Source organism: Chelonia mydas, chromosome 18, assembly GCF_015237465.2.
Source record: "Chelonia mydas isolate rCheMyd1 chromosome 18, rCheMyd1.pri.v2, whole genome shotgun sequence".
Lineage (NCBI taxonomy): Eukaryota > Metazoa > Chordata > Testudines > Cheloniidae > Chelonia > Chelonia mydas.
Window position 1 is genome coordinate 10,208,719 of NC_051258.2, and position 27,317 is coordinate 10,236,035.

General features: G+C 39.6%; 1 protein-coding gene across 13 annotated transcripts in view; it reads right to left on the minus strand.

Moving 5' to 3' along the window:
- PRDM2 (PR/SET domain 2) overlaps positions 1-27,317 on the minus strand; it is a 124,486-nt gene that overhangs the window by 93,256 nt on the left and 3,913 nt on the right. For 4 of the 13 annotated variants that reach the window (XR_006286492.1, XR_006286493.1, XM_043531906.1 and 1 more), the window contains exons 1-4: positions 25,021-25,102; positions 16,881-16,948; positions 10,117-10,190; positions 9,838-9,902 (exon numbers count right to left, since the gene is read on the minus strand). Coding sequence is in view for 7 of the 13 variants with exons in the window: in XM_043531906.1 (XP_043387841.1) it covers positions 9,838-9,902; positions 10,117-10,125 (74 nt within the window). In the remaining 6 variants the exon portion in view is untranslated. Of the gene's footprint in view, positions 1-2,337; positions 2,527-9,837; positions 9,903-10,116; positions 10,191-16,880; positions 16,949-25,020; positions 25,137-27,317 lie in introns of those variants that run through there. The other 9 variants (XM_037881332.2, XM_037881334.2, XM_037881331.2 and 6 more) reach the window with 7 other exon arrangements.

The following is a 27,317-nucleotide window of genomic DNA, read 5'->3' on the forward strand; positions in this document are numbered from 1 at the left end:
CCCAGTGCATGGCTTTTTTCTTAGCAATGAAAAGGTAAATGTTTGAGGGGAAAAAATTACAGGTACATTTGTGTATGCACCAAATTCAGGTGTGCGTCTTCAAGCCAAAACTGAACCCTCCTGCCCCCAATCGCCAGCGTCAACATCTTGTGAACCTAGGGCTCTTTCCAGAAACGACCAATCCTTAAAATATGGTTTGAGATTAAAAATAGTAAAACTTCCCAGCACGAGGTACACAGTATAATCAATCAGTATAAGCAGCGTTTTCAACAATTTTTGACATTATAACTGTGTAGCTCTGATACATGTACTGTATGAAAACTTAGTTATCTGTGATAGTTTTTCAAACAAAACAGTCAATATTGTGTACATTGTACATATCAATTACATTCAATAAATAAGGTGATCCAAAAGAAATAAAATTTAGGAAAAGCTTTGGGGTACACTGCTGCAAATCTTTGGAATCAACTATATAAAGAAGTGAGCTAAAAACTGAAATGTGTAAGACGATATTTTGACATTTAACTGTATTTTCATGTAGGACTGTAGATTATATGGTATATGCAGTTCTCCTAGGTCCTCCTTTTTACAAATTTAATCATTAACAGACTAAGTGAACATGATGAGCATTAATAAAATAAATGGTAGGCCTTGTCTGGGAAATAATCTTTAGTACCCCCTTTACCTAGGGAAGGTTACAATATTTTCTGAGCTGGGTTTTCAAGAGAAGAAAAGCTGCACTGATTTGAAAAGTCTAGGTCCTGTGATTTAATCAGCAACATTGACTATACTATACCCTTGAGAAGGCTACATTTCCTTTGGCCAGAAGTACTGACAGAGTAATGACAAGACAGAGAACTGCAAGCAAAAAAATATGGAAGATCTAGAATGTCAAGATAAGCAGACAACCTATGATTAGGTTCCTGCAAATGAAGACATGGTGTGAACAATTCAGTTGAAGCTAAGTATTCAACACAGTTCGATATCTACCACCTACGTAACCACTCCCTTTAGTGTGCTCTCAGAATGGGGTAATCTAGCCACTATTAACTATTGGTACTGTCCTCAGAACATTTGTTTTTTCCCCATCACAAATTTGTTTTCTTAGAGTTTTCCCCATCACTGGGATGTTTCTTTACAAATGTTTCATATCTGACTTAAGCAATGAGAAATGTATCCTTGTAATAAGATATTTTCGATATAAGTAATAGGCATTTGGAAAAAATATGCAATATTAAGATTCAAACGCCAAAACATATAGTAAATAAGGCTAAGGTATACCATTTTCTATATATTTACTGTGATAGCTGTGTATTTAAACATTTGAGACTTGTGTGGCCAAGTGCTAAATAAAACCAGTAAAGTTTCAACATTGATCTAGCAGTTTAAAGAGTACACCCCAAAATGTCTACTGCCTAACAGGTACTAAAATAAGACTTCCACTGCTGTCAATCAACACTAAGCATTAATGTATCAAAGAGAGGCCTGCACCATCAGGTTGTTTTAAACTTGTTTTGACTCATCAGCAGGAGTAACTAGATACTTTTTTCCAGTAGTTTAACACATTGGCTTTTTGCCATTGTTTTATTCCATACAAAAAAGCGGTAAAAAGAGAGGCTTGCCCTGCACCTTAGCGCACTTAAGTACTAAAATAAGTTAAAAATTCTCGTATTTGTTGTATCATGAACCTGTGTGTGTCTGTATGTACACTTATCCACACATGCAGCATAAGCAAGATCTGCTGAAATCAGACATGTTTACTAACACATTAATATGATTTGAGTTCCGAACACTTAAAATAAAAACACCAATCTCAGATTTGAAGTTTCATTTAAAAGGCAGAAATGTAAGAGTAAATATTTTAATGCATGTAAAGAGGGTCATTTTCTACTTTCTCTGTTCTTTGCAATGCCCTGTGAAACTATATAGTAACTGGTTTTTGAATGGCTGTTCTGACCATATTTTAATGCTCCAACCAAGAAGAGGGTTGGAGGCTCAAGACCAAAAAATATTTTTATCTAAATGTAGTAAGTAGTCTATATAAAAAATGCAGACTTTGGCTCATTAGCCATTTTAAAGGGAAAATTACCTACCTGTAAACGCAATTCTCTAAAGGAAGGTTCCACTATAAATCTGTACTCTTGGGGTCTCATGACCTTGAAAGCTGACTGGCTAGCACAGTGTAGTTTAACATCCTCTGACAGTGAGGCAGTCCACACACATGCCTCATGCCCAAGCGGATGGATATATAAATATACATAGCACATCTCAGCTGTTAACTGCCAGTTCCTTTTCAACAGAACTTTTATAAGTATCAAAGGAATAAAAAAAACCCACCTAACTCATGGGGAGCTAGGAGGGAAAATGTAGATGTACAGAGGAAATGACCTTCAGAGTACTCCTATTACAGGTAAATATAGCAATTTCTTTTTCTTCAAAGGTATGTATCCTTGACAGAGCCTCATGCTCAGTGATTACAAAGCCAGGGGAATCTCTCTCCCAAACAGAGTATGTTACTCAGTGAAGCTGGAAAAGAATTACACAGGATTAGTCTAATATGTCCAGCCTACTATTATAATTAAAAATATTAATTAGAAGAATGCCAGGTAAAACAAATACTCATCATCGTAACATGACACTGAAGAACCATTTCTTTAAAAATGATAAACATAGGTTGGCAGAATTTAGCAGTCAGTTAAACATCATTTGAAAAAATTTCAGGTCAGGATTACAGTAGTTAGCCACATCAGTCTTCAATAAATTTATTAATTAGTAAAAAAAGTGGAAAATGTGTATTTTTTCCTGTTAGTGGTTACTGAATTATACATCCTTTTTGAAGCACTGCTGGATGTAGCAGCCCACGATGGCTACAATTATTTGAAGTTTCCACTGTTTGAAGACATGTTAAGAATTTCCTCCTCCTTCTTCCTCCCCTCCCATTTATGTACAAGTATAGCACAAATATGCACAGGATTTTGTAAATCCACTCACCTTCTCAGCAGAAGTGAGTTGGGAAGCTTTGCGCAGTAAGTGGGCAAGCTCTAACCAATGGTTTTTGCTTATTTTAGGCTTTTATTTAAAAATATTTTACTTTCTAACCCTCATGTTTGTGATTCGCCGAATATGAAATGATACTGTGCCGTTTCTTGAGTTCAGAAAGACCATTTCAGTGTCTCTGCCACTACTACAGCATTCCCAAACAGCAGCAGAGTGAAAATGACAATACTGTGGTCATACCAATTTTACTGCATTGTGCTTCAGTAAGCCTGGAACAGCTGCAAAGACACGTACACAGAGGAGGATGACCCAAAAATTGGAAACTATGGAAGATGTAGAATGGCAGGGATCCCCTGCTATGCATAGCAGCCAAGAGGTCAGGGGATGGGTAGAGACTACCATACTTCCTAACTCCAGCAGCTAGAAGTCCGTGGAGGAAGAGAAAAGGTTACTTTCCTCTTTCAGCAGGCAGAGAAAGGCAGGAGTAATGGGGACATTTTGTGACTTTCAGACACTTACTAGCCTTAAACAAATATAGAAGCAGAAGGCACCTGAGCTGACAGAGCATGGTGACTGGAATTCCAGCACTTTTTTCCCATTCCCAGTATCTGGGACAAATGGGATTGGGCTTCGCACCGGGGTATTGCATATGGACTTTATTAGTGACCCCTCATTTTATTTTTCATATTGGTCTCTGGCTAGTAGGTGTCTTCTAGAATACATGAAAGATCGTAATCAGAATTATGTAATTTTAAGGTCTGATTCTTCCCCGTATGTCAGGGCCAGAAGATGTTAGCAGACCAGGACATGTTCCCAGTACTGCTCATTTTAAAAATGTTAATCCCCATTTAACTATGTAATCTCTCATGACTCTTTTTTTAAAAATAAATAGTACAGAGTCAACTAGTTTGGACAAAATTGTATAGCATTTTACTAGATTATCCACTTAGGTCTGTCAGAAATTCTTCCCTAAATACTAGCACTACCCTTCAGCCTCAAAAACTTCAGAACAGTCCGAGCATGTAACAGAGCATGTAACCTGCATGTATCTGCAGGTATTAAAATACAAATCAGTACCTAAATTTACTTCTACTTACATAAATCAAAGAGATTAGCATCTAAAAGTGATTTAACATAGCAGTTTGAATTCCACCTCCACTGTACTAACGGAATTCACAAATCATTTGTTCAGGAGCATTGACAATGGCCCAGTTCATGACAGTAGATTTACACCTCCAAAACAAAACTCTTAATAAGTAACCAAATACACTATTCAATACACTAAACAATGGACCAAATGCTGTTCTCAGTTAAAATCAATGCAACCCCATTTATTTGCAACTTGAATGCAGTTGCTTAAACATAATCCAGAAATACTATGGTTTCAGTCACTTCTCATAGACTTTGAAGAAACGCATTCCAATAACTTTTGCTATAAAAGAAATTAGTTTACCTCTGGGATATTTTATGGGGCTACTATATAAGTGCATGTGCTACAAGCAATGTTAACAGACATCTGGATAGAACCAGCCTGAAAGAGTAAAAGAGAAATCCTAAAACAGTGGGTATTGTTTTAACGTTTTCCTCAGAGTCCACCACTTGAATACTTCAAGAAAGCTAGCACTCACTGAATAACAGAATGACTAATCAGCTTCGTTACTGCTTTTTACACTTGTTAATGTGAAGTCGCTGATAAATACTGAGCTGTTGGCATTCAAATTTACAGGGGGTAAAATGGTAGAAAAACACAAAAAAGCATTTGAAGGGGTGGAAGAGCATCCTATATAGACAGCAGACAGAAGACTGAAGTTAAAATAAAATGTTGAGCCCAACTACCTGTCCTTGACAGTACCTCTGAAGACATTTCTGAAGCAATATTATTATTAATCATGTTTATTATGTTAGTGCCTAAGGCCCAATCAAGAATGGGGCCCTGCTCTGCTAGGCACTCCACACACAGAGAGAAGTAGACAGTCGCTGCCTTGAAGGGCTTATAATCTAAATAGGCAAGACAGACATAAGGTGCGGGAAGGAGTATAACACACAATATGATGCCAGCAAATGTTAGTTCCACATTTTTTTTTAAGGTAGGTGCTGTTAGGAGGTGACCAAACCAAATGCAAAGTCAAGAAAGAGGGGCCATGGAAAAGAAAGGGTTGAGAGGGGCAGGGGAGAAAAAGGCAAGATGGACACGGGTGCCCTGAAGCGGAGGTGAAGACACTACAAGCGATTGGGGGGCCGGGGGAGGAGGGTTTGGCGCAAACAGCCAGTTATAACAGAGCAGAGACAATCTAGTCAAAACTGTAGGAAGTTCTCAGACTGTCCAAAGGTACATGTTTTGGCTGCTGCAGCAGCGGCTCCTATTGGCCGTGATGTTAGTTTCTCTGTTTCTGAAAGGGTCTCTAAGAAGGGATATTAGTAACAAGTGAACGCACACAGCAGAACTCTGATTTGATATTTGATTTAAGAATATATGTCATTTGCTCACGTAAGCAATTTATACTCCCATCCTTTTTTTTAAACGGCCACCTGTACAAATATCCCAGATAGCATGCAATGTCTTCTCCATACAATCTTAATGCAGTCTGAGATGCATGCATAAGAACAGCCATACTGGGTCAGACCAAAGGTTCATCTTGTCTAGTATCCTGTCTTCTGACAGTGGCCAGTGCCAGGTGCCCCAGAGGGAATGAACAGATCAGGTAATCATCAAGTGATCCATCCCCTATCACCCATTTTCAGCTTCTGGCAAACAGAGGCTATCCCTGCCTATCCTGGTTAATAGCCGTTGATGGACCTATCCTCCATGAAGTTATCTAATTCTTTTTTAAATCCTGTTATAGTCTTGGCCTTCACAACATCCTCTAGCAAGGAGTTCCACAGGTTGACTGTGCATTGTGTGAAAAAATACTTCCTTTGTTAGTTTTAAACCTGCTGCCTAGTAATTTCATTTGGTGACCCCTAGTTATGAGGAGTAAATAACACTTCCATATTTACTTTCGCCACACCAGTCATGATTTTACACACCTCTATCATATCCCCCATCATCTCTTTTCCAAGCTGAAAAGACCCAGTCTTATTAATCTCTCCTCATATGGAAGCCGCTCCATACCCCTAATAGTTTTTGCTGCCCTTTTCTGAACCTTTTCCAATTCCAATACATCTTTTTTTGAGATGGGGCGACCACATCTGCATGCAGTATTCAAAATGTGGGCATACCAGGGATTTATAGAGGCAATATGATATTTTCTTTTTTATTATCTATCCCTTTCTTAATGATTCCCAACATTCTCTTTGCTTTTTGAACTACTGCTGCACACTGAGTGGATATTTTCAGAGAATTATCCACAATGACTCCAATACCTCGTTCTTGATAAGTAACAGCTAATTTAGACCCCATCATTTTATATGTAGAGTTGGGATTATGCTTTTCAATGTGCATTACTTTGCATTTATCAACACTGAATTTCATCTGCCATTTTGTTGCCCAGTCACCCAGTTTTGCGAGATTCCTTTGTAGCTTTTCGCAGTCTGCTTGGTTAGTATCCTCCGCTAGCTTAATATCCTCGGCTAGATCCAGGTTTGATGTTTAAATAAGTTATTCACCTAAACTACTTCATTACAACATCTTCTATGTCTACCTCAAAAATGTTATGGAGCGATCCAGGAAACAAATGTCTGTGACCAGGGACCCTTGACGCCAACTGGCAGAGTGCACAAGGGGTGTATAGTGTTGTACAGGGAGCCCCGGATCAGATATCTGCATAATAGTTCAACAAAGGGTGGCATGTGAGGTCTCTACCAATAATCATTACAAAAATATATGTACGAATAATATGTAAGGAGTTATGTATCTATATTGAAAAGTATGTTCTTATGGTCTTAGAGTTAAGGCAGATTACCAGGAGGTGACATAATTCGGAGAGGATCCTTGCAGACAGGAGGTAACTGACACCTATCTCCTTGTCTGGCTATTTGTGTATTGTATGCCTCACACTGATGCCTGTTTATTTGCATATTGGGCCAGATACAAATTAAGGGAGTGAAAAATCTACAGGAAGACACAGACAGCAGGTGGGTGGGAGAATGTGGTGTCCTGTTTATGAACAAAGACAAAGGATTGGTCTGGTATATCTGGAGTGCAAAAAGAACACATGGAATCCTTCATCTGGGACACAAATTCACAGCATGTTTGTCTCGTGAAAGGAGGTCACAGCCAGGGTGGCTATAAAGCGCTGCAAGGATTCTGGATGAGCAATACTCTAAAAGACATGAGAGTATCTTGTTAATTAACTCTAGGACCTATAACGTGTATGAAGATTGTTTTACAAATGTTTCCGATACTTTTACTTGCTACTATTGAATTTCTATGCTTTCTTAAATAAACTTATACCTGATTTCACGGTAAACATATGTAAATGCCAGCATTAAACCGAGCAGTAATCGGAGGTTGAACTGGTAAGCTTGAGTATACTGTTTCTTTGGAAGCAGTGAATCTGTGAATACTGCGAGAGTCCAGTGGACAGGGACTGAACACTCAAGGGTTGGGGTTTTGCCAATCGCTAACCCAAGGGTTGGCAACCTTCGGCACGCGGCCCATCAGGGTAATCCGCTGGCAGGCCATGAGACATTTTGTTTACGCTGACCATCTGCAGGCACGCAGCTCCCAGTGGCCATGGTTCGCCGATCCCGGCCAATGGGAGCTGCGGGAAGTGGCGGCCAGCACGTCCCTGCAGCCCACTGCTTCCCGCAGCTCCCATTGGCCGGGAAGGGCGAACCGCAGCCACTGGGAGCTGCGGGGGGCCATGCCTGCGGACGGACAATGTAAACAAACTGTCTCACGGCCCGTCAGCGGATTACCCTGATGGGCCGCATGCTGAAGGTTGCTGACCCCTGCGCTAACCTATAGTGACAGCAGGACCTGCAAGCCCTTGAGGGAAGTGCTTATGTTGCCCAGGGCTGATGGAGTCAGGGAGCTGACTCACAGCAGGCATAGTCAAAGCTTCCTCATGCTAAGGCAGCTGGTAGCAAGGGTGCCTCAAAACCCTGGGTACCCACAGGAAGCGTCACAATGTCCCTCTGCATAATGTGAGTGAAAAAACTCCAATTAACTTGAGGGTCGTTTAAGTTAGACCAAAAGCAGAAATAGGAAGAATGAAAGTAATATGAGAACAGGGCACTTGAGAGATGTTTGGCATCAGGCATCAAAGACAGCTCTTATATAGACCTGGCATTATAACTTGTTGATAGTGAATGAAATCACAAAGGCACTACAAGAGAAAACAACAACACAGAGCTGATGCTAAATATATAATTAATCTGAATGGCCAAATAAATCATAAGAAGCCATATGTACTCTCTACACTTTGAAGACCAAATGTGAATGTGGGAGATGCCAAAAAAAGATTTCAAACTACAGGAAAAACTCCTTGGGGCAGGGACATCTATTTGACTGCAGGACCTCTATTTGACTGCAGAACACCAAACACACATATGGCACTGAATAAATAATATCAGCAGTTCAACAGAAGGATTTTTATTTATTTTTTTTATAGAGCGTGGAAACCATATTTAACTCTAAAAATAAATCATTGCTGAAAAATATGGGAAAGAAGCAGAACCACCAACAGCAATTACCAAAAACTAGAACGTGGAGCTTACAGAATCTTAGCAATTCCCAAAGTGTACGAGAACTAGAACTACACCACTTACTATTCAAGCAGCTACACAGCAACAAGCTGTTCTCCTCTCTCATATTGCTGAGTACATGCAAAAAAACCTCACAAATGAAGCTGTCTGGTTGCAATTATACATGTACCTGTGATGAGATATTTCCCCCAACCATCCCATACCTGACTGCAAAAGAACATTAGCACAAGTGTTAATGCATAAACTACCATATTACTTTAAAAGCTGGATAGTTCCATTGGTAGAGATCTTTTTATATTACTGTTTATTATAAATATTATAAATCTATTTTTTGTTTCCACACAACATAATAGGAGAAGGGGAGCAGGAGAGGGGAAATCCCACCAGCCAATTCCAAACTGTAATTAGTTATAATTAGTCCATTGTAATGGTAGTGGTCTGGTGTTCTTCAGTGAAGTAGCACCTGTGTTCTATGTTGATGGAGATAAATTAATTACATTATTCCTCAATGACATGTTGAGAGCATGAAGGTGATAAAGCCAGCCATTAGGAACAGTGAACATCAAGGAAAAAGAAGGTGCAGAACTAAGTTCTTTATGTCATTGTGCAACCAAGGCTGTTTCTGGCCAGAGAAACAAGAAACATCTGCTCAGGGTCATTTTTTTCAGTAAACTCAAAAACTGATTACATCCCTTCAGTATCATAACCTATTCTTCCATTCACAGAAGGGATTTTTTAAGCTCCATCCAAAAAGAAGCCTTTGTAAGAATTAAAAGGGAATGTTTACCTATTTCATAAGTGTTCTTAAATAATCCAAGTGTGTACAACTGACAAACATAAATATAATAGTCTTACTGATTTCATGTACATTTAGAATAAATAAAATCATATATCGTATCACTGCTTAGAACACCACACTACAGGACACGCAAAAACCTCATGTCAACATATTCGTATATCCAGGCATGCTATAAGGAAAAATGCTTATATTTCAATTTATGTTCTTAACTTTTCAGAATAAAGAGATTTTAAGGATATATAATAGTGTGAAGGTTTCTTCTTGAATCAGTTTCAGTCTTCATAATAGGTTCTGATGATTGTGGGTTTGAAACTGGAAAACAGACAGAAGGCTGCAATTTTCAAAATGTTCTTATAAGCAGGTAAACTGATAAAAGTAAAGTACAAACTGACATGGGTTTCCTGGAGAAGTTTTCTTGTAAGTGGTGCCAGCCGCAATATCTTACTTCTGATTCACACTGGAAAGCCAATTAAAATTAATAAAATAAGATCAACTTCACATACACCCACACTGTGGATGGAAAAGGACTATGAGATTTAACAAAATCAAAGGTTTTAAAGAACAGGACTAACATTTTGGCTTTCTAGTGGATCACTATTACTATTCCTGGTAATAATTAACTGGTTTAACATCTAAATAAGGTACTTTGAAAGTCTTACATTTAAACTCACCTGATTCATTTTGAATTCCTGTTGTGTTCTGAAAAGATACACACAACAAAGAAACTCCTGTGATTACATGAGCCCTAAAAAGAAAAACAGACAATTGTAATACACGCCTACCTACAGTGATTTGAAACTACATAAAGATCTGTCGAGTTCTATTTAAAAGGGGCTTATCAAAAAGAAACTTATTACTTTATATCAAATCTGCTTCAGACTACTACATTGTCATTATAACTGATTCAAATTTAATCTTAAAACCCAAAAAAAGGTTTCTATCACTGATTTTTCTACGGCATCTTTTAAAACTGAGACAAGCTGTATTCAGATGACTGACATTGATTTAACAGCTTTTATAAACAAATTAGCTCTGTTAGCATTTTGCAATAGAAAGCATTGCTGAAGAATTAGTCTAATTTAGTGATTTATTTTAGTTAAGCTACACAGTCATGATGCTTACCCCCATAGGTAGCAGTTTGAAAGGACTTAGCTGCACAGTTTACATTAAAGGCCCCAGGTTTGAAAAAGCATGTTTCCATAAATAATACACATCTTTAAATTAAATTTGGGGCCCCAATGACTTGTGTCTATGTTTTCCAGGAGAACACTACACCTTAGATTGTAGTTATTTGCTGTTATTTATGTACAAGGAAGCATTATTGCAAGTACATTGTAATTGTTACATGAACATTGTTTAGTACCATGCAGTAAATTAAATATACTGTACCACGTTATTTCTTTTGGAGATTAACTGGTGTCTACACTGCTAATGGATTTTATGAAAGTACATTTTTCCTGTTACTTTCCTGGCTTCAGTTTTCTTAAGCAAGATAACAATCACTAATACCGTTATATTAACAATGCATGTTTTCAAATGCTTGGGCTAAATAATGTTAAAATTACAATTGTAAAATTACAAAATGTCTTTTAGCAAAAGCTCACTTCATCGGATGCAACTTATGCTCAAATAAATTGGTTAGTCTCTAAGGTGCCACAAGTACTCCTTTTCTTTTTGCGAATATATTCACAACTTTCCTTGACCCAAAAATTTGACTTTCCAGATTGGCAGCACCAATGAGATCCAAGAAAAATAGATAAGACTCAACGCTTTTCATTTCTATTTTCAGCAGCTTCCAAATGGCATCAACATTTTGATTTTGTTAAGTCCTGCAGTGACATCAATATGTTCCTTTGGCCCCTAGTCCTCTGGCTGAGCTTCATATTCTTACGTTTTATCACAGTCTTTCTTCAGGGGCCTCCCATACTGCCCTCAGCTTTGACACATTTACTTGCCTCTCCCTCCTGAATATTGTAGTTTTTACTTTAGATACTGTTACTTAAATGCTTTACTCAAGAGGTTCCTGAAATGTGATTTAGGGACTGCTAGGGTTCCATGGAGACTTACTAATGGTCTATGGAAAGATGGCTTGTTACACGGAGGAGCTGATCATATGTAAAGCAAAAGTAGACAGTATGACAAACTTCTCTGTTAACATGCAGCCTATATCATGAAAAAGTTTGAGAGTACTTTAGCAGCATTGCTGCTTAAGTACTTATTAACTGTTCCATTGGGCTATGTATCCATATCTAAGTCAATTTATAGATAAAATATTGTGGACTAATATAGAACTCAAAACATTTTGCGGTGTGAAAGACTCAATTTTTTATATTTTTAGTAAAATAAAGGTCTTGTTTTCACAATATCTTGCTTCAACACCAAGAGAAATTCCTGATATAAAGAGCATGGTTTTGTTTTGTTAAACAGATATGTTAGCATTTGTGTTCAATCTTGTTGAGCTGGAACAATCTGGACACAATACCAGTAAATGTTCCTAAAATTCAAAACTGAATGCATAGGGAACACCTTTTGAATTGATTTACCTATGAAACTGTAGCGCCATTAATGCAAATAATGAGGAATAAAAACATTCCCTGAAAAAGGCATACTTACATCAGCACCACTTTCTCACCCACTGAAAAATGGTTATTTGACATGGACTGAAAATAAGTGTAAACAAAGCGTACGCATTGAGGGGTAGGTGCTAAATGAAAATTGTCAGATTAAAATCATTTCTAAAAAAAAGCTCTCTTACCCGTGTTAATAAGGTAATCATAGACACACTATTAACACTGAAATAACTGTAAACATCTAATTCACTTTACGCTATTTAATTTTTTAACTTTGTTCTAGCTGGACAATGGAGCTAGACAGTTTCTCCCTGGTTTTCATATACTAACTTAATTCTATGATACTGAGAACACTATAAAGGTGTATTTAAATCCAGCACACACAAAAAGGTCATGGTATTTTTAAGAAAATCTTTATAAAACTAAATATTAATAGAAATGTTTTATTAAACTTTTTAAAAAGCTAGCTGTCTACACTTCTTGACAATGTCTCTAACAATATGAGGAGAAGACAGTGAACTTCAATGTACTGCTTTTTTTTAAAAAAAAAATGTATATATTATTTTTGTGGACAGTTTCCTGAACATACACAGTAGCTATTAGCTACTTTTGAAACTACTACAACAAGGTACCAAAGTCAAGAACTAGGTACCTTCAAGGCAGAAAACTAGAAGAGAAAATAAAATTAAGCCTAAAGCATAAGTATAGCTAGAATTTGATTTTATAGCGATACCTACTGAAATTTGGTGGTTAAATTTTTTTTAACTACTTTTGTTACAAGTCCCATCTATAATGGAAAGAGATTTGAGAATTTTTCTTAAATCTTTTTCAGTTTTGTATCTTGCTGTATTTGACAAGACTTTGTAATTAGTGTATTTCACTGCTAAACTGCTAGGAGAGAATGTAATTAACTTATATTACAAAAACATATCGATATTCATTATGAAAAAGAATAAGACTATTAAATATAATCTCCTAGACAGTCACTTGGCTCCTTTTACACCTACAGAAAGGATAGTATCAGGACAAAAAACACAAGTTATTTTTTTTAACAGCAACAACGTAATGTTCAACTTCCACTAGGCAGCCAAAAAAGATTTAAAAGTTAGAAAACCGAATAAAATGAAAGACCCTGATTCTGCAAACACTTGTGCATGTACATGTACATGTACAAAGTCTCGCTGAATACAAAGGGATTACTGATATGTAAAGTTAGGCTACGTCTACACTACAGACTTTACAGCAGCACAGCTGCACCACTGCAAGCTGTGCCGCTGTAAGGTTTCCCATGTAGCCACTCTATGCTGGTAGGAGAGAGCTCTCCTGCAGGCATAATTAAGCCACCCCCAACAAGCAGCGGTAGCTATGTTGGTGGGAGAGCATCTCCCGCTAACATAGCGCTATCCACACCGACACTTTTGTTGGTGAAACTTATGTCAGTCGGGGGGTGTTTTTTTCACACCCCGACTAACAAAGTTTTGCCAGCAAAAGTGCTAGTGTAGACAAAGCCTTACTCAACATATGTAAATGTTCGCAGGATCAGGACCTAACTACATAATCAGATAAAATGACTTTTACACCACATATAGGATAATTTTTGAACTAAATTCACAAATCATTACATAAATAAAAATTAAGAAAAAATAAGGGAAATCACATCACCTTTATTTATGATCAAGAGAATCCTGACATACCAGATTCCAATTAGCACAAACACACTAAAAGGAAATGTTTGAAAAATGATAATAGACTACAACTGTGTTATTACTATGGAAAAAATCTCACATGAACTGCTGTAACAGATTTGGAAGAGTAAAATAGATATTTTAGCTGACCATGTTTTCATTGAACAGTAACATACAGTTGTATCCATCAGGTAAGCTCAATCAATAACACAGTCCAGAATATAATATTCAGACATTGGCTATACTACCGGAAATGAACAAAGCGTCAAAAGTGTCCATATCAATTACTGTACTCTAAATTATGGCTGTATCTCAAACATTCTGTTTTTGCTAATTCATGTTCGTAACATTCATTTCTGATAATACTATTTCTAGATGCTAGAATACATAATCATTAACAAGTAGTATATGAACAAATCGGAATTTGGAAGGAAATCCAGATTCCTTTACAACAAACAGCTATAATTAAAGCAATAAGGTTCACCACCCAGACAGTTTTCTGGACATTTAATGGCCACCTAGTTAATTCTCCAGGTGGTTGTTAAACGACTTGCAAAGAAACCAAAAAAAACCCCAGATCCTTGTAAAATATCTTTATTAATAAAAATGAAATTAACTTCCAAAAGGGGTTTAAGAGTCACTTTCAAGTTTTAAAAACTCCATATTACCCATTTGATGCTGCTGATCAGCAGACAGGATAACAGCAACAGGCCGATCAAATCAAGAAAACTTCAAATACATTGTAATTATGGAAGGTGAGGCCAGATACAAGAATGATTCCAAGATTAAACTTTGTTAAATTAATATTGTATTCATTACTGGTTAAGCTGTATGCTTGAAAAATATCTTAAATCGTTATATTTATTATAGGATAAACCTACAGCAGCTGCTCAGTAGATTTCAGTCTTTCACCAGAAACAACTGATCAAACGTTGCTGGCAAACTGATACAATGCAAGCATTAAAAACTGGAAAATATTTAAGGACGCTGTAACCTGACACCAACATAATAAATTCCTCATACCAGAAGTGACATTATATAACTTGTCCTTTGTTTAACATGTAAGTCCTTAAATGTAGCAGTCCATGTACTCTGACTAGCATTAAGCGATGACATAGCACTGTGATGACTAGCAGCAGAAAGGGTGCTGCCACTACATAAAAATTAACATGGGAGAAATACAAGAATGGCTTAAGAATTCAATAAGAATGCCCTCCTTCAAGTAAAAAAAAAAACCAAGAAATAATTCAATACTGCAGAACAGCCTGCCTAGACATTAACTGTGAAAATGTACAGACCTTTGGTATATCATATATTTGCCTTTGTTCACCAGATGGCAAAAAAAATTCTCTACTAGTAACACACACAAAAGGATAATTTAACATTTCTTCTATCTCCATTACATGGCAAGATATTAACAACAGCGTAGCAGACAATCAGTGAACACATTTATAATTGTCATATGCCCCTTTTCCAGCCACACATCTTTAAATTAACAATTTTCACATTCTTCAGCAGCTGCAATTACAACTGCCCTCTGACTAAGTGGTATTATCTCTTCACTTTTCCCAGCAACATTGATAAAAGAAATTAACTGCTGAAACCTACAGCAGTCGCTATTCTCACACTAGGTTACAGCAATTCAATCCTACCTAATGCAGCCTGAGATTTTAAATCCACTGCACTACCAAGAGGAGCATACTACTGCCATAAAACAATACTGAGAGATCAAAGTAAACTGATTCATTACACGACTGCTTCCCAATTCATTCTGCTAAATAATCAGATCAGTGTTAAATTACCATAAAATTACAGTGCATCAGAAACATATCTATTGTCAAACCATCATTACTGTGAAAAAAAGGTTTGACTCTACTTCTTTTTCTACTGTATTGTCAGTAAAAACTACTATGGTCCACCATTATTTTCCATTATGGCCATATGACTGTGAAATGTTCTCTCCACTAGATCTGGGAAGAATGTGTAACCCCCCTTAATTTTTAAAAGCTGTGTGAAAGGTGAACTGCAAAGAGAAACTTAGAACTGAGATAAGGCTAGATTTAAGTGTCAATTCCCCCAAACTCCCCATTATACAATTCAGCACAAATTTCAAGGCTCAATTCAATACTGAGTTTCCCTTTGAAGTTCACCTTTTAAACATTCTCAGAAGCATCATTTAAACTTCCACTGAATGCATCCGATGAAGTGAGCTGTCGCTCACGAAAGCTTATGCTCAAATCAAGTGGTTAGTCTCTAAGGTGCCACAAGTACTCCTTTTCTTTTTGCGAATACAGACTAACAGGGCTGCTACTGTGAAACCTACCATTTAAACTTTACTCTCTCATCCATATAGAATAAGGGGAAATGAAGGTCATAGAAAGATAAACTAGGATGTTTTGTTGGTTGGCCTTAATACTGGTTGTTTTTCCATCTTTAAATCAAGACTTTCTTACCACAAGGAACTTTTAGAAAACTAAACACAGGCTCAACTGTAAAAATGTATGAGAAAGGTGAAACACCCATGCCCAAGCAATCATTTTCTTTTTAAAACAGTGGGCTTGTCAATGCAAAAGAAGATTGTTAAGTACGGTTAGGCCAAATTTTGCTCTCAGTTACAACAGTATAAATTAATCCATTGAGTTATTCTAGCTTTGCACTGGTGTAACTGAGATCAGAATTTGACCCACTTTTTGGAAACTGCAAGGAAAACCAGCATCTCCTCTCCTTCTACGTTTGTCTCTTCTCCATAACCATTTGTCCTTACCTTCAAGCCTCTAATTCTGTGCCTGTTCCCATCTCTTCTTTCATTTCATCCTACACTCCCCTCCTATTTTCTTCTCTGTAACATCTCTAACTGCTCCCTTTAACTTTCACCCAGGACACTCACAAAAGCTTGAAACAGCTACCTCTTTGCCAGTTCTTTGTGTTTTTAAGAGGATGTGAACATTTATTTTCTTTCAATATCACATCATTTACAGCACTAAGTAAGTAACGTGAAATCTGCTAAAACTACTTATTCACATCTCCCACCCCAAAGAAGGGTAAAATCCTATATTGAGCATGATTTAATATAGGGCACAAGGTGTTTTGCTTCCCAGGACCAATCATGAATGTCACATATAAGGCTTTTTGCCCTCCTTCTCCAAAGTGACAATTTCACATACCACTGAAGTAACCAACCTGAACTGCAAGCTCTTCAAGGAAGAGACTGTTCTCTCGTGTGAACGGTGCCCTGCAGATCGAGAAAGCTATCCACATGCAAAAATAAAAGAATGATAATATGACTTAGTTGAGGAGTATCCTCAACAAACAGTATCTGTTTTACAATTCAGGGTATTTCTGAACCAAGGAATAGTTAAGGAACTCCAGATGGAAGCTTAAGTTGCCTTAGATGAGAAAACCCAGCACAATTGGGGTTTTTTTTGGTTTTTTTACTTAACTCTTACCTAGGCTGAGAATTTTTTCCAATATCCTATAGGATAGCTGCTTTGTGAAGAAATTTATTTTTCAACTTCGTAGTTTTTCTTGTTTATTCTTAAAATGGGTAATATTGGCTAGGTTTGCATTTCCAATAAAACCTTACAAATGATGAAGGAACTGACTGCCCCAAAATTTGCAGTATTCTCAGATATTATTTCACATTTATTAGTATTAGTTGCACATTAGGTATAATATTCTCTTCTTCCCATCCCCACAATGCTCTAATGGGAAGTGCAATGGCATGGGCGGTTGTGCCAACATCTCTCTCACTGTTGCTAAATTTAAAAAAGGAAAAAACGTGGAGAATGTTGTAGAATACCATCACTTTTTCCTCAGTAGGAGCACAGCATTCCCTGCACAGAGAAGGCAGATTGAGTGGCCCGTATGTGGTTAAACATCAGAGGGAAAGTCTCCAATTAAGCAGTTTGAGCAAACAGGTCCTTTTCCTTTTGAGGGCGTGCATAACTTTTATATGGTATATTTCATATTATTGCATGCTTCTGTAGCAAAACACTGCAGTGCAAAGTTCTCAAAAGTAAATACATGTCTAAAAATTAAGAGTTCCAAATAGGATTCTGGGTGGGGGTTTATCTCTCCTACAGAAACACTATACTTGAAGGCTATTTTCTCTCTCTCTGGTGGAGAATGCATCAGAGCCAAAATTATTACTGGTTTCAGAGTGGTAGCCATGTTAGTCTGTATCAGCAAAAAAAAAACAAGGAGTACTTCTGGCACCTTAGAGACTAACAAATTTATTTGGGCATAAGCTTTTGTGGGCTAAAACCCACTTCATCCAATAAATTTGTTAGTCTCTAAAATTATTACTGTTTATCTGTTTTGTGGTACCACCTGCAAAGTGCTAGGCACTTTTCAAACATGACACTATATTTGCCCCAAAGAGTTTACAATCTCAAAAGAGAGGACAGAAGATGAGAGGAGAAAAGTGATGCAACAAACAGGCAAAGCAGTCAGGATGCTTAGCACAGGTCTAAGCTCATGTTATGTTATATTTTTATGTATCTATTCTATTTTACTTTTAAAATAAATATTTATTAATTCCTTGCCATTGCCCATTTTGTCCAGGTACTTAGTTCAAGGCTTTCTCCATTTGGGGTTTTTTAGCCTCTGCCCAAAAGTTTTGTTTTTGTTCTTTTTATTGGTTCACTATCATCCTTCTGCCACACTCAGATCATAAGTTTCTTCTAGATCAAAATATTTTCAATGATTTTATAAGTATTACTAATTGTTTTGCTTTATTTCCAAAAGTCCCTGTTTATGTTCTGCTTTAGCTCTTATATTTCTAGTGTAATTGTAATTAAAAAGCCTATATAATAGCAATAAGTCAGTCCCAAATTATTCCATTTTTTTCTGACCGTTCCCTCCTTCAACTTCAGTCACTTCAGCTCCTCTACAAATTGCCAAGTCCTCTTTAAACAAAACACACCAAAAGCCAACAGATGGTGATGTCAGTTGGATACCTGCAGTAAAGAAATTATGGCCCCTGCTATTCGGCCCTCCTAGGGAGAGATGCCCTTTTATAGGCACTCCCCAGGAACTAAAGGAGTGGGACTCTTACCTCACATGCTGGTAGAGAGGAATTTGATAAAAGGCCCTGGCTCCCAATTCTCACTCACCATATGGGTGGGAGGAAGTTGGCTACAAGAATCCCTGCTACATTGTTCTTTACCAAAAACAAAACAGAACAAAAAAACAAAACAAAAACCACTAGGTTCTGAACTTGATGCGCAAGCCTAAAAATAGTCTTCAGTCTTTTTATAAACGGTTTTAAGTCTATAAAAGATACCCCCTGAGGTCCACCTGAAATACAAAGAAGTCCTGAATGAAAGGGTTTGCCAAGCATTTTCCAGGTAGCACTCTCACTAATACAGCAATCTTCGAATTTTTTTAAAACTAATTTAAAGGAAGTATTGCTGAGTAATAGTTGCTTCAAATCAAAACCTGCCACAAGATTAAATTCTACAGAATTACTAGGTCCCTTCACTAGTTACAAAATTGACTGGAAAATAAACAGTTATAAGTAAAACAAGAATTGCTGCATCTCATAACCTTGATTGGAGTTTCAGAAAAACCTGTTTAGAAACATTCAGTCTTAGTCAACAAGTTATGTTTATTTTGAGGAAGCTATGCATGACATCCTTAGTAGAGAAAGCATTGCAGTAGCTCTGAAATAGAACACTGGCTTAATTTACAGACAAAATACTTTGGCCTTGTTCTGAATTCTACTTGCAAAGCTTATGATTAAAAGATATTTTATATTTAAAAAATAAAAACACACCATAGATGGAATAAAGTTAAGAAATAAACAAAAGTCATCCAGCACAAAAACTGTATTTGCAGAGCATATTTTATCTAGATTTTATAGTATGTTTAGCAAAAGTTCTAAGTTTAAACTAAATAGGGTAAATTCTGATTATATAAGCAACATTAATCATCTTTGTACATGTGGAAATTCTTTAAGACTTCTACCCCCAATTTATAGATCGGAAAAACAGACAAAGATTACTCCCATTTTAGACATTGAAAACCAGGTGCAGACAGTTTGTATGACTTGCCCCAGCTCAGACTGAAAATCAGTGACAGAAGATGAAAGAGAACTCAAGTCATACAGTGCGATTTTCTATCACTTTTGACCAGAAAAGGTATGTGTTTGTTTTTTAATTATACCACAAACAATTTTAATTAAGAAAAGGGATAGTCATATTTCCATTTTTATTCCTACTATTTAATATTGAGGTATTTTTAAGCTATATAACAATTTTGAACAAATTCAGTGAAATAAGGCTTGTAGAAATATCTTAATTGATGTTAACCCTAAAAGGCTTTTTTAAATCCAGACCTTTTAAAAAAATAGAAACAATTAGCATTGTCTGTGGGAGCTTAATTACAAAGACATTTTCAGTCATTCCGGACTGTCAAAACAAAAGCAATCAGTGATCCCACAGAAACCATAAGTAAGCAAGTTTCAGAGTAGCAGCCGTTTAATCTGTATCCGCAAAAAGAAAAGGAGGACTTGTGGCACCTTAGAGACTAAGGTAAGTAAGCACTGTTGCATCATTAACCCTGGTGGGGACCCTGACTAGCACCACTATATTAAGTAACCAAGTGAACTGCTTTAACCTAAATAAATACTTTTAACAGATAACCATGCTAAGAAATCTTCAATGCAAAAATAAACCCTGAGTTTGCCACATCTACGCATCAAGCTCTCCACAACAACTAATTTCTTCCCATTGTAGATTAAGTAATAGGATAGTCAGGGAGAGGTCAGAGGACAGTTACATAAGCAAGGATCTGAAAACTGAAAACAACAGACTAGTTGCAGATAGTTAAAGCTGTGTTAAAAGTAGGGTTTGATTACTACCCAAACTAGGTAATTGTGGGTTAAAGCTCCCCATTCTTCCTGAATATTTACCTCTGTGGCAATCTACAAACTAGGACATATTCAATACTTGGCCACAATAGAGAAAAATAAAACTGAAAAGAATCAAAGCAAAAAGCTAACGCTTGCGTGTTACAAATACAATGTTAACACTTTGTGCTCATCTAGTCTTTCATCAGAGGATCTCAAAAAAAACTTTATAATCAGCAATTAATTAATACTCAATACCCCTGATATAAGTATTATGACCATTTTAGACAGGTAAACTCAGACACAGAGAAGTTCAGTGATTTGTCCCTGTGTCACACAGAAAAGTAAACAGAATGGGAACTGACTTCAGCAGTCCCAGCTCCCAGTCCCTTACTCTAACCTCTAAACCATGTTTTCTAAATACCACAAAACAAAAAAAACAAAAAACAAAAAACCCTAAAGAATAACCCCCCCAAAATAGATAGATAGATATACTTTCTTTGCTTCATGAAGCCCATTTTTGTTTTAAAGATACAATTCAAAAGAAATCTACAGGAACACAGTATCTTAAAAATTACACTTCAACCCGAAAAAACGTGACTGCGATTGTTGCAAGCAGCATTTAAGTGTAACTGAAATATTAAAGTACAAATATTTTTTTCAGATATTTACATTATTGATTTTACAGCTCATTATATACGGTCAGTGTCACTCTACTTTATATAGTTAATTAATCAGTTCTCCTCCCCCTTTTGCGTCTATGAGTTTTCAATATAGCACCAGAGAAAAAATTAAGCCAAAGTATGATTTCAAAACCACAAATTGGTATGGCAACTTTTTTTTTTTTTTAAGTATTAGATTTTGAGTTGATGGCTGCCCTTCAAAGAATCAAACAAAGACAGCATGAAATAAGCACCAGTGCTATAAGGATCTCCTAAGGTGCATCAAAGGTACACTTCAAAGCAGCCTCAAAAAACTCTGCTGTAGGTAAAGCACCCAAAATTATGAGTACCGCCTTGAAATAATAGGCACAATACAAATAATGTTTCAGAAAGAAACCTATTGATAATACTGTAGAATTGTTTGTTCATATACAAATATTTCCATAATGTGTAGAAAGTCAGTGTTTTGAATAGGACCTGTGACGGTAAAATATTCATGTATATCTTAAATGCATCTCAAATATACTGATGCACAAGAATAAAAATGTTACTGGTACCTAAACAATTAAGCAAAGCTTGTGAAAATGTGATCCAGAAGGGCACAATAGACAAGAGTGTTAAAATCACACATCTGAAAGCATTAAATACGACAGCAATGCTAACTAAACAGAGAAAGATTTAAGTTAAATTTGAAGAAAAGATCTGATATATAAGTTTCAGCACCATGCATTCTTTTTCCCAATTGAGTTTATATACCTCTGGAAAGGGTATAGAGCAATCTTACTACACCTGTCAGCTACAGTGTGCTGCCTGCACATTTCGGCTGCAGTAGAAAGGCACCTAGAAAGGCACAATATTTCATATTTTACATCTATATCATTCCCTCTCATCCCTAAGTGCTTCAGAAAGTACCTGCATATAGCACTGAAACGCAGCCATTCCTGCAGTGGAGATTTGACACTAACGGGCCTATCACAAATCTGCACAACAGTGCTGGGGAAAGCAAGGTTGGCAAAGAAACCCAGGACACAATACTGCTCTTACACAGAGTTGTCTAGGAGATCTTCACTGTCCGTGAATTACACACTTGACTTGAAAGGAGAGGGGCGGGGACTTGGAGCATCAGCCCTTCATCAACCATTTCAAACTTAACAGCCCAGGAAGTTACTGAGAGAAATTTAGATTCACTTTCATTTACTGCTGTATCTTTCACCTCCATATTTAGGCAGGGGGTGATGCAGAAAGCCAATATAAAGGAAACTTGTGCATGTGTGTTTCTTTTACTCCAATGATGCATACATTGCACACATGCAGAGTCACGTGTTACCAACTTTTTAACAATAAAAACTCACATATACAAGTTTTTTTTAAAAAAGCCAGTTTTTCTATCTGGACAGTGCCTACTCCTGAAAAGGGAAGAACTGAGGGTGTCCGCTCCAACTCCTGAAAACCTGTCACCCTTAGCTAAACACACAAACTGCACCCCCCTTCACACCTGCCTCCCTGGAAAAAGGCTTTTTGTTCTCAGAATCCTCAAATCTGAGCAACTGTACATCTACAGTCCCGTTCCCAGGGACTTAAACCTTTGTCTCCCCACTAACACATCCATCGTAGAAAATCGCTGGGACGATAAAATAAGTGTGCTGTTTTACACATGAAAGTTGCCTACAATGTTGCTGAGCCCGAAGTTTTGGCCACATGTCTACAATAATTGCCAAGGATAGCAAGAGGGTTGCTCTATTCCTTTCATTCTAAGAGATCCCAGGGGACAGTGCTGACCCATCAGCCTGAAGCCTTTCATGCGGGGCATCACAGAGTTCTATCTTGTCACACCTACTATTCAGAGTGTCTGAGGGGTCTTTTGTTTCTTAAAATTGCCCACCACTCCTGTCAGCAATTCCATTTGTAGCAGCAACAGTGGGAGTGCTAATGTTGACCCGCTGCCAGTGTTTTAACCACTGTCATCTCACCTGCACAGAGCAAGTCTAGAGAGCGCAGGTGTTGCTGTAGGCCAGTCTATACTAGTGCTCTCACTTGTAGAGGTACACCAGTGGTGGTGACAGTTTGAAAATTTTAATGAGAAGACCATGTAAACATTAGACTTTGCAGGGTGTGTGAAGAGGTTGGTATGAGCTGTTGACAACACCTTACTCTACCATCTACATCCTCTCTGATTCAGCTAGTGAGATGGATGACTAGCCAAGAACAGGAGTTGTGTGAGAGAGTCGGTAGCTCAATCAAGACAGAGAATGTTGGTAAGTTGGGAGAAAAAATTGGAGAAATGTTAGCAGCTCCACTAGAGAGGAGAAGCATATCTTCTGTTTATTACTCAATTTCAGAATACGGAGGTTATTAAATTCTCTGCTGCAGTTGGATGCTCAGGTAGTGACTGACAAAAGCAGCTTTTTTCCCTTCTGCAACTGATGAAAGAGTTTGATGTTTTCTTTGTCCCTCAAAATCAAAGTCCTGCAGTACACTCTACAGTTTTTAAGATCATTCGGAAACTTTAATGAGAATGTGATTATCCACAGTGCTTTGCAAAGAGAACATTTCATCATACCAACACTCCATGTCCTGCACTGACTTCCAATCAGTCTAAAACTGGAGTTTTGATCTACACAGCCCTAAGTGTTTTGTGTTTGAGGCTACCTGAGGAACCATCTCTTTCCTCAGTGATACTGCTCCACCTCCAAGCAAGAGCTCTCTGGTTTGTGCAAGAGAGCCTGTTACAGGGTATTTTCAGCGAGGAGTCTGTGTACATCTATACCATGGCAGCACAGCCATGGTGCTGCAGCTGCGCCACTGTAGCACCATAGTGTACATGCTTCCTACTCCAATGGAAAACCCTTCCATCAATGTAGTTAATCCAACTCTCCAAAAGGTGGTAGCTAGGTTGATGGATTCATTCGTCAACCAGTTTAGCAGCATCTACAGTGATGGTATGGTCAACTCAACTACATCTCACAGCGCATGAAGATTTTCACACCCTGGACCAACGTAGCTAGGTCAATCTAATTTTTAGGAGCAGACCAGGCCTTTAACTCTGGAATTCATTTCTCCCTGGTCAAACAGAGCTTGGATTATTGGTCTTGAGATGAGCTGCAAGGCTCATCAATTGTCATGGCTTCTGATGACAGAGTAGGCTAAAGATTATTGTGTGTTTGAATGAGGTTTATTATTTCGCACGTTCAAACTGGCCAACTGGGAATCTCACTGCATTTGGGAGGTTTTTCCTTAGTTTTGGGCATTTCCTATATTTGTCCGAACCCCCCCCCAGACCGCTGCAAAAATGTTATTCCGCGAAGAAATTTTTAAACAGACCTCGGTGGGCGCGGCCCCCCTTTCCCAATGGATTCCCACCCCGCATTGCCCCCCATGTGCACAATACTCCCTTCGCTGGCCCCCAGCCCGTCAGGGCTCTGTCCCCGGCCCCCTCCTCCAGCACCCTCGGCAGAGGGGTGTCCCCAGGAGCGCTGCTCGCCTCCTCCAAGGCACAACGTTGGGGTTCACGGCTGAGGGGGGCCTTTACTCCCCACAGCCTGACCTCCCCCGCCCCCCTCCGGAGCCCTGCGACAGCCCCCATCTACCAGCCCCGGCCGAGGGGCAGCCCATGGAGCCGGCTCCACGGCGCTGCCCTGAGGGACCCACCTGACCGCCCCTCCCACCGCAGGGCGGTCCCCGGGCTCCCCCCAGGGCCCGTCCCCCGGCAGGGCGCCCCCAGCGGCCCAGTGCGGAGGCTCCCAGCCCGGGACCCAAGGCCCCCCGGCAGCGGCGGCGTCTGTTCGCAGCGCCGCCGGGTCCCTCTTACCTGCGCCGCCGCCGCCACCTGCCCCTGCGGCCGGCCCGGCTCTAAGTGGCCCGGAGCAGCCCCAGGCTCCGGCACCAGCCGGACGCCATTTTGTCTCCGGCCTCGGAAGTGACGTCGAGAGGAGGGGGGCGCTGAGGAACGGGCCCCCCTCCCCAGCAGGGAACCCCGAGCCAGTGACCCCCTGGGTCCGCCCCCAGCCATCGCCCAGGTCTCCTGCGGGTCACCCGGACCCGCCTCTGCCCCCTCCATTCCCCCCCCCCCCAGTCCGCTCCCCAAACCGGTCTCTGCCCCTTCCCCAGCCCCCTCCCCCAAACTCTCTGCCCCCTCCCCACTGCCCCAGCCCCCTTCCCACTCCCCCCAAGCCTGTCTCTGCCCCCTTCACACACTCCCCCCAACCCTCCCGAACCGGTCTCTGTCCCAACCCCCTCCCCCAAACTCTCTGCCCCCTCCCCACTTTCCCAGCTCCCTTCCCACTCCCCCCAAACCTGCCTCTGCCCCTCCACACACACCCCCAACCCTCCCAAACCGGTCTCTGCCCCCTCCCCACTCCCCCCAAACCTGCCTCTTCCCCCTCCACACACACCCCCAACCCTCCCAAACCGGTCTCTGCCCCCTCCCCACTGCCCCAGCCCCCTTCCCACTCCCCCCAAGCCTGTCTCTGCCCCCTTCACACACTCCCCCCAACCCTCCCAAATCGGTCTCTGCCCCAACCTCCTCCCCCAAACTCTCTGCCCCCTCCCCACTGCCCCAGCTCCCTTCCCACTCCCCCCAAACCTGCCTCTGCCCCGTCCACACACTCCCCCCAACCTTCTCAAACGGTCTCTGCCCCCTCCACATACTCCCCCCAGCCTCCCCCAAACCTGCCTCTGCCCCAACCACTCCCCCAAACTCTCTACCCCCTTCCCACTCCCTCCAAACCTGCCTGTGCCCCCTCCCTATTGCCTCAAATCCACCTCTGCCCCCTCCCTCGAAACCCTTCCCTACTCCCCCCAACCCTGCCTCTGTCCTCTGCCTCCTCCCCAAACTACCTCTGCCTTCTCCCCAAACCTGCTTGTGCCCCCCCTCCCCCAACCCACCTCTGCCCCCTCCTTACTCAGTCCCAAACTCCTTCCCCATGCCCTGCCTCTGCCCCCTCCCCAGTCACTTCCCCAAACCCCCAACCTGCTCCTCTGCCCACTCCCTACTTGTTCCCAAACTCTCAAGACTCCCAAAACTTCAACCTTGACCCCCTTCGTCCATGGCTCAGTACCCTCAAAGTAGAGGTGAGGAAACATTGAAATTTTGTGATGAAAAGGGAGGACAATTTCTTCAGTTTTAAAAATATAATTCCCATTTTATGACCAGTTCAAAAGGCCCCATTTCCCAAGACACCCAAACTCTGACTCTTCCCCCTCCCTCAATATCCCTCCTGACAAATCAGTTGCAGGTGCTCACCTCCATAATTAACCCCCACCCCCCAAGGGCAGATTCTTCTCCCTTCTTAGCCCTTTCTTGCTTCTCTCCCCTCAGTAGTTCAGCTCCACAAGGGAGTTCTTCTCACTCCTGAAGCTGATTGAGCTCAGGGGCTGTCAGAAACTAGTTGGAATGAATGGAGATGTTAAATGTCAGAGAAACACTTCATCATCGGGGGCACAGGTTTGAGAGACCTCCCTACTCCCAAAAAGTAAGATTTGGCAGGTGTAGAAAGGGAGGGTGATGGTGAAATTCCTGACTTGTTGGGACCTAATGTGAAATTTTAGTGTCCTTTTGAAACAGCAAACATATTGTGATGTCCTGTAGCAAAAACATCTTCTCACTGTAGTTTCTGAGCAGGTATTTAATGAAAAACCAGAGTAGGCTCATCTCTTGATACATTTATGCGTATGTATCATTGAGTATAATAGGGTCTCTCTTTGTATAGTTTGACTATAAGGATTTGAACTTGAAATTCTATATACATAGAATTAGGTGGCCTGATTTTCTTCCCTCTTCCATAGACAAGAGGAGAATGTGCCATTCATAACATAAATGGGGAAAAAGAAAAGGAGTACTTGTGGCACCTTAGAGACTAACCAATTTATTTGAGCATAAGCTTTCGTGAGCTACAGTGAGCTCACGAAAGCTTATGCTCAAATAAATTGGTTAGTCTCTAAGGTGCCACTAGTACTCCTTTTCTTTTTGCAAATACAGACTAACACGTCTGTTACTCTGAAACCTGTCATAAATGGGGAAGGATTCTTCTGTTAAACACAATTGGGGATGGAGAGGGTTGATATTACCAGGTTGTTTATGGTTTAGAGATCTAAAATGCAGAATGG